Genomic DNA, 8,299 nt, shown 5'->3' on the forward strand with positions numbered 1-8,299 from the left:
TGAATACTACGGTCAGAAAAATCCATTTGAGATCACAGTTTTTGCTGGTCTCGAAAAATGTATTAAGTTCATTCTGAACTTTAAGTTCAGAGAAGATGGTATTTGTCTTCTGCAGCAATCATGCCAATGCGTGAGGTATGATTTAGCCTGTATAATAATTAGTCAATAGATTATATTTATTTGTACATGGAAATTGATTGTTCATATGTGAGGATTTTGTAAAAGAGAACAAGCAGTTTGATTCCTGTCCCAAACTGGCCGAAGCAACACGCAGTACCAAAGCTAGTATCTAGATAATTCATTCAAGCCTGAAGCAACACACACGTACACAGCACCTAATTGATCTTTGCGTTGATCGGTCCTCACGGCTGGAAACGTACTAATACACATGTATATGCAAAAAACTGGGCGTATTGCCTTCTATTGGGCCTGATTCTTTTATTTTATTTCTCGTTGTTGTTCAATGTTTACAAAAGGGTATGCATGCGTATATATAGCAGCTAGGACTACCACAGGCTATCCTACTTGGTTACAAGTTTTAATCCTAGTATACTAGGTATTTGTTCTGCGTACAACCCGGATACAACACAACACACGCCATCATTATTTCCAACATACTCTTTGTGCACTTTAATTATCTTCGGCAAAAAATGTTTTTGGCACCACAGTGGTTTCTTGTTTTATTGTATCTTGTGTTTGCAGTTGCTCCCGGTGGTCGGTGCTCCTGTCTGATTTTAATAAGAGCCACAGATGTTTGCATTTGAATTCCATTATGATCATTCATATTATATATTGATGCTCTCTGGGCCTATAACCATTAATGGCTTCTAGTTATGTTCTATTTTGTCACTCATGGCATATGCAAGTACTTTCTTTTAGTTTTTACTTGCAACAAATATCGATTTGTAACTAAGTGGCCAGATATTTCGTCTTATGTCCTGTATTTTGTGCCAATTTCTGACAATTCTTAGAGGTCTACCAGGCTCCTCATAAAAGCCAACATGCTCAAGTAAGTTACTCTCATATACTGATTTTATCGGCCGCTATTGTGCCGATTTATTTATGTGAACTGACTTTTATAACTTACTCAACATTTTGTAGGAATGATGGAGCACCTTGGTATAAAGAAGCATGAGGAGGTATTAGTCGCCGATGAAGAATTATATCCATTCAACCAATGATGGCGCCCCTCGATTGAAGATTAATAAAGAATATATTTTCTAGTTTTTCCATTTCCAAATTAGATATGAGAAGTACATTGGTCATGTAAGGAGTGTTTTTGACTCAAATGTCTTAAATGCCGTTTTAATTCCAGATTTGTATGTCGAATTTTGTTAGTTGATCTTACTTTTACTAATAAAAGAGGCTATGACCCTTTCAATCTTGAGATTCTTTTGCTTCCTAATTAATGCGGATAACATTTAAGCGTTGGATGCTACTAAGGATTCTATAGGTGGTTGAATGGAAATGATATAAAATTATTAGCGATGACAAAAGTGCTCGCTAATACTATAATTGTGGTTGTTATTGCCTTAGGGATGACGACCACACACTATCTCGTCGTTATAAGAATAACGACCGGAAAATTAGTTTTAATGATGGAGCCTGCTACGACCAGCATATTGTGGTCGTTATTGACCTTTAATGACAACAATGCGACTTTTAACGACCACATATATGGTCGTTAAAAACCTTTTTCCTAGTAGTGAGGGCGTGATATTCGCTGTTGAAAGGGACCACTTGGAAGGTTATTTCTTCTGACCGATAATTCTCCGGCGTGCCAAATACCACGTCGAGTGTTATTTTCCCCGCACATCGTGCCTCCCGGCTGGGAATGATTCCTCGGAAGGTCGTGCTACTTTGCTCGATGTGGCTCCTGTCTATTTCCATTTTGTGGAGTGTATCTTCGTAGATGAGGTTTAGTCCGCTGCCGCCGTCCATGAGAACCTTGGTGAGCCGAAAGCCATCCACAATTGGACTGAGGACCAAGACGGTTGGTGCTCGGACTGTCCTGTATTTTGGTTCGTCACCGGCATTGAAAGTTATAGCCGTGTCGTTCCAAGGGTTTATTGCTGCTATTTGACAGACTTCGGCGAGTTCGCGGAGTGCCCTTTTGCGCCTATTGTTTGAGGCGAATGTCTTGAAGACCGTCAGTACTTTGGGGTCGTCGTCTTCTGGGGGGTGTTGTTCTGGGGTATTCTTGGTGAGGATATCCTCGCTGCTCTTGGCCGCTTTCCAGAGTATCCAACATGCTCTAAGGCTATGTGTTGGTATGTTATCCGGTGTTGCGTGTATTTTGCATGGCCCATCGAGCCATCCTTCCAGAACGGTTCTGCGCCTCATACTGGACTTATATTTCTTTACTATTGGACCTGGCGTGTTACAACGGCGCGCCCTCTTTGCTTGAATGAGGGATTGAGTGGGGACCGATGGTTCCCAACGGGCTGCCTGAGTTTTCCAAGCGCTTTCCATTACGCTGTACTTCTGTACGATAGTTGCCAAGTCAGCGAACTGTAGTATGCGACGACGGTTGATGGCGTTGAGGATTCCTTCGTCCATGCAATTGTTGCGGAACGCTGAGATCGCTTCCTTGTCGCGGCAATCTTTAATCTTGTCTTTGACAAGAAGGAATCTGGCCCGGAAGTGGTGGACCGTTTCCTGAGACTGCTGTTGTATACTCATGAGAGCGCTTATATTTGGGTGGGTGGGTGGTTTTAAATCTGAACCCTGGCCCAACTTTGGATCCGGAGTCTGAAGGACTTCCGGACTTAACAGATCAGGCTCTGGGATATTCACTGATTTCTTAGGCCCGTCGTCCAATTCTATGTTTGGAGGGCAGGATGCATCTCCTCGCAGGTGGGTATCCGGCTCTTCGAAGCCGGAGATCCGGACATAGTCCGTCCTTAGTATGGATGAAGAGTTGTCGCCTCGCTCCTCGACTATCGCTATCTGGTGGGTGATCGGTGGAGATTTGGTTTCTCCCTGATCGGGTTTAAGCCCAATTCGATCGTAGTATGTGGCGGCCCCAGGGCGGCGATGCGATCTAGGAGCTCGTTTAAAGACGAAAGCTCTGCTGGATCCATCTGCTTGGAGTGTTCGGAGTCGATACGAAGGGGATTTTAGATGACCCGGGAGGTCATCGTCGGCTCAACAACCGAACAGACGGTCATGGTAAAGCCACCCAGCCGGAGGGTTTGGCCCGGGGCCAGTGCTCCTCCGGCGGTGATATTGTCCTTGAGAACAAGGCGAGCCATCGATCCTGTCGTCCACATGCCAGTGGAAATCTCAATGAAAGCACCAAGGTCGGTGTCAAAACCGGCGGAGCTCGGGTAGGGGGTCCTGAACTATGCGTCTAGGATCGATGGGAACAGGAGACGAGGGACCCAATGGTTTACCCAGATTCGGGCCCTCTCTATGGAGGTAATACCCTACGTCCTGCTTGATTGATCTTGATGAATATGAGTATTACAAGAGTTGATCTACCGCGAGATCGTAATGGCTAAACCCTAAGAGTCTAACCTGGCTATGATTATGGTAATGATTGTCCCTCCTCCGGACTAAGTCCTCTGGTTTATATAGACATCGAGAGGATCTAGGGTTACATAAGGTCGGTTACAAAGAAAGGAATCTATTTATTTGATCGCCAAGGAGAGTCCCATCCGGACACGGGCGCAGTCTTCGGTCTTCGTATCCTCACAACCCATCAGTCCGGCCCATGGCTAACAGGCCGGACGCTCGAGGACCCCTTAGTTCAGGACTCCCTCACAAGGCAAGGGCGGGATTAAATCATTTGTTAAATGATGTAAAAAAATCATTTAATAAATTGCCCATATTTCCAACATATAGTTCAAACTTATTTCCCTGGCAAGAAAAGAATAGTTCAAATAGCCTGTTTAGCATAATGGGTCCACCACATCGATATCATACTAGGTAATATGCACAAGAATAGTAGCAAGCACAATTCATATACAAGACAAAGCTAATACAGGTTGAAGCTGCATATGGTACCGCTACGATTTCTTTCTTTTGCCAGACTAACCCTACTACGGGTCCAATTTCTTGTCTGTAGCATATGCCTTCCTTAGCCAGAAAAAGCCCAAACAAACAAATCCTACCCTCATAACCTGTTTCGGCACCATCTCACTGTAGTGTCGAACTAAATCTGGCCTTGCTACTAGACCCACAAATTTGTCAACATATTGCATACCTTCCTTTTTGTTCTATCCCTGTTAATCTAGCTGAAGTTGCCTATATGTTAGTCCGTAGTCTCTACACCCTGACTCATGCATCCTTGGCAAAAAACCCAAGGAACGATTCATTTATGTCAAAAAAGAATAACAGAGTTTCCTATCATTTTTTGGCTGAATGAATATAAGCCGTGTTATTATTATTTTTTAAACTATATAAGCCGTGTTATTACTCTGCAACAACGGTGTGGGATCCGAAAACTTCAAAAAAAAAAACGGTGTGGGATTCCGTTGTGTCGGGTGGATCGGGCGGGAGATTCGGCAGGCAACACGTGCGTGCGCCAGCGAGTTTCACCGGCCGACGTCATGGCGGCCCATGTCCATGCCCAATCCCCGGCGCCATCACGCCGGACGTGAGGAATAACGAATCAACGATAACCACACACCCGGCCCCTTCCCGACGAAACCACAGAGAAGCCCTCCCTCCCTCCCTCCTGGCCGGGCCATGGCCAAGCGTCACGCGCACAAGAGGACAAAATTCCGCAACCATATAAGCGGCCCCTCCCCTCTCGTCTCCAAAAGTTCGAGCTCCTCATTTCTCATACCTACAAGCTCTGCTCATCTATCGCTAGCTCCCTCTAGCTACCAGATCTTCTTCCAAGCCTGGTTAGCAGTCGAAGTTATCTAGCTAGCTAGCTAGCTAGGGTTTTTGTCATCGAGCGCGCGTGGCGTGGCGATGATCATGTCCGACCCGGCCATGCTGCCGCCGGGCTTCCGGTTCCACCCGACGGACGAGGAGCTCATCCTCCACTACCTCCGCAACCGCGCCGCCGAATCGCCCTGCCCCGTCTCCATCATCGCCGACGTTGATATCTACAAGTTCGACCCATGGGCCCTGCCATGTTAGTACCTCTGCACCAACAGATCATGATTCATGCATGCTGATGATCCATTCATTTGATTCCCACTTGCGCTAGCTTCACTCTCATCTCAATAATCGTCTGTTATTTCTCTTGTTTCTTTAATTTTGGGGGTTAATTAATTCCAGCCAAGGCTAGCTACGGGGACAGGGAATGGTACTTCTTCACGCCGAGGGACCGTAAGTACCCCAACGGTGTCCGGCCGAACCGCGCCGCGGGCTCCGGCTACTGGAAGGCCACCGGCACCGACAAGCCCATCCGCTGCAGCGCCACCGGCGAGAGCGTCGGCGTCAAGAAGGCCCTCGTCTTCTACAAGGGCCGCCCGCCCAAGGGCATCAAGACCAACTGGATCATGCACGAATACCGCCTGGCCGCCGCCGACGCGCACGCCGCCAACACCTACCGCCCCATGAAGTTCCGCAACGCCTCCATGAGGGTAAGTCGCCAGCACGTACGGTACAGCAATCAATCAAACATATAAACAAATTAAATCAACTGAACTGAACACCCAAAACCCTAGTATGGAGTATAAAACCACATATAGGAGTAGATCTTATATGTCTGTCAATTCGTGTCATGGTAGTCGCATGTGTGGCACCGAACGATATGCACGCACCTGCCCGCGCACTTGCACAGCGATTTTTCTGGGAGGGCGTACGGGTTCGTGTCGTCGGCATGTCAGATTTTGCCAAAATGGAATCGGGTTGTGCAGTGGCTTGCCAGTGGACGCAAGAGCTGCTAGCTTTAATGTGCGTGTCTCGTTTAAAGAAATGTTCTTTAGGCATACTTGGCATGGTTGCGCGAAGTCAATAGATCCGACAATGATAGGCCTGATTGATGCATACGCGTGTTAATGACTGATTCACCTTTCGCCTGCTTGATTGAAAGCTTTATTCATTTATTTCTAGATTTTTTCTTTAACTAAAATTAATACTACGTGCGATCCGTCTTGGCATATATGTATGCAGCTGGATGACTGGGTGCTGTGCCGGATCTACAAGAAGACCAGCCAAGCATCGCCGATGGCGGTGCCACCGCTGTCCGACCACGAGCTTGACGAGCCTTCTGGCGCTGCCGCCTACCCCATGTCGAGCGCCGGCATGATCATGCAAGGCGGCGCCGGCGGCTATCCGCTGCAGGCCGCGGCCGGCGGCACACAGAGGATGCCCAAGATCCCGTCCATATCGGAGTTGCTCAACGAGTACTCGCTGGCGCAGCTCTTCGAGGACAGCGGACACGCGCTGATGGCGCGGCACGATCAGCACGCCGCCCTTCTCGGTCACCCCATCATGAGCCAATTCCATGTGAACGGCATGCCGCAGCTGGGGCAGATGGATTCGTCAGCCTCAACGTCGGTGGGAGGCGAGGGTGCCGCCGGGAAGCGCAAGAGGCCGTCGGAGGACGGTGACCGTAACGGGTCGACGAGCCAGCCAGCGGCGGCGGTGACGGGCAAGAAGCCCAACACTTCTTGCTTGGGTGCAACAACGTTCCAAACAGGCAACAACACCTTGCAGGGGTCGTCACTAGGCCAGGGCCATCAGACGCTGCTCCGTTTCTAACATGGGGATCGGATGAACTGACGGTGGATACACACTATACTACTTGAACCCCATTAGTTTGAATTATATACGACCGGCGAACTGGTGATTTGAAGAACAATTATGGGGGTCTATTGCACAAGATAGGTCTAAATTAGACAAATTATTGGTCAATATATATAGGAAAAGGGATTGTACTTTTACTTGCGTCAGGTGTGTGTATCGAACGAGTAGCTAGGTCCATGGATCATACTAGTAGATATGGTTTGTAGTATGTACACAATATTTTTGTCTCCTAGGCATGCAGTACAATCATGTACTTGAAGCTTACGACCGTGCTAGGAAGGGCTTGATCAGACTGAGATCGACGGACTGAAAGTCTGGAACAAAGATGTAAAACAGCGAAAATAGATTCTTTAATGGAACCATTAATTCATCTTATCATGTTTTACTATTGTACTCAAGGGTCTGTATGCAGAAATGTTCAGCCATACACGAGAAGATTGTCGAATTCAAGAAAAAAGAAGTAAAGAAAGGGACGAGAAAATCACAAGTAGGAACACCTGCTCCAAGAACATAATTAGTCCATTCAGAAGAAGGGGAAATAGCCAGAAAAACACATAAAGGACGGACGAGAGAAGAATATGGAACCCGGGCATTTAATAATTGGCCAAAAGCAGGCAAGTTGTGGATGGCGTTTAGCTTTCAGTTCAGGTAGCGGGTGGGTGACAGCCTTTTCATCCGGCTGAAGTTTTCTTCAGATTGGCCAAGAGGCTTTTTGTCCATGTAGAATCTTGTCCGGCCACCAAGGCATCCTGATATTGCCATGCACATCAACAAGTCCAGGAACATCCATGTCACGGATCAAACAAAAAATGGCCCATTTGGCGGCTCGGAGTGGGATCAATTAATGGATGGATGGGTGCACTTCAGTGCAGTGCAGGTCCCCTGGAGCCACAGCCAGAGGACAGCTCTAATTATTGATTCACTGTAGCAGATCCATCGTCAAGAATCACGATAAGACGGACGGATGGATGATGGTTCAACAAAAAGTCAAGGCGCTGGCAGGACCTCACGCATGTTGAGCTTTAGCTGGATTGGTGGATCTGGGTGTGGTGGTTTTCTACGGCTCTGTAGTTTTCCCGACTTAATTGGCGGAGTACTACTATTCTGCTTTGAAATGTACAGTAGTACATCGAGTGTTTTAACTTTTGCTTTTACCAGCCGGCAGAGTCCTTCCTTGAGAGAAATATTAATAATTGAAAGGAATAAACGAAGCCCTTGGCCATGTCTCGTGTGTGTAGATTACTATTAGCTTTTACTACCTGGTTGTTACTTTCCATAGCACCATGTACATCTAGTCATCTGCTAGTGCCATGCTATTTATATTTTCCTAAGGCGGAGATGCTTATCCACAGGTAAAATTTTCCATGCCGCACACGCAAGTAATGAAGTAAGTAGAGCGCATTGACCACCCACCCCATCTATGTCCTGAAACAAAGGTTGAAAACAATGGTATCATACCGGCTCGTGCTTTATTCCCCATGCATGCAGATAAGGCACAACATTCCTCAAACTCTCTGAATCTCACGGTAAGACGGCAAGGCAACCAAAAGACCTCGGATAGTAGTTTAACGAAAGATTCAGAAGTATA

At 47.0% G+C, this 8,299-nt stretch overlaps 1 protein-coding gene across 1 annotated transcript; it reads left to right on the plus strand.

Moving 5' to 3' along the window:
- The first annotated feature begins 4,736 nt into the window (after positions 1-4,736).
- LOC125528493 (NAC domain-containing protein 1-like) lies at positions 4,737-7,086 on the plus strand. The gene is made up of 3 exons (XM_048692955.1): positions 4,737-5,089; positions 5,236-5,543; positions 6,076-7,086. The coding sequence occupies exons 1-3, from the start codon at positions 4,924-4,926 to the stop codon at positions 6,664-6,666; spliced, it is 1,065 nt and encodes a 354-aa protein (XP_048548912.1). The 5' UTR covers positions 4,737-4,923; the 3' UTR covers positions 6,667-7,086.
- The last annotated feature ends 1,213 nt before the right edge of the window (positions 7,087-8,299 follow it).

Source organism: Triticum urartu, unplaced genomic scaffold (assembly GCF_003073215.2).
Source record: "Triticum urartu cultivar G1812 unplaced genomic scaffold, Tu2.1 TuUngrouped_contig_4911, whole genome shotgun sequence".
Taxonomy (NCBI): domain Eukaryota; kingdom Viridiplantae; phylum Streptophyta; class Magnoliopsida; order Poales; family Poaceae; genus Triticum; species Triticum urartu.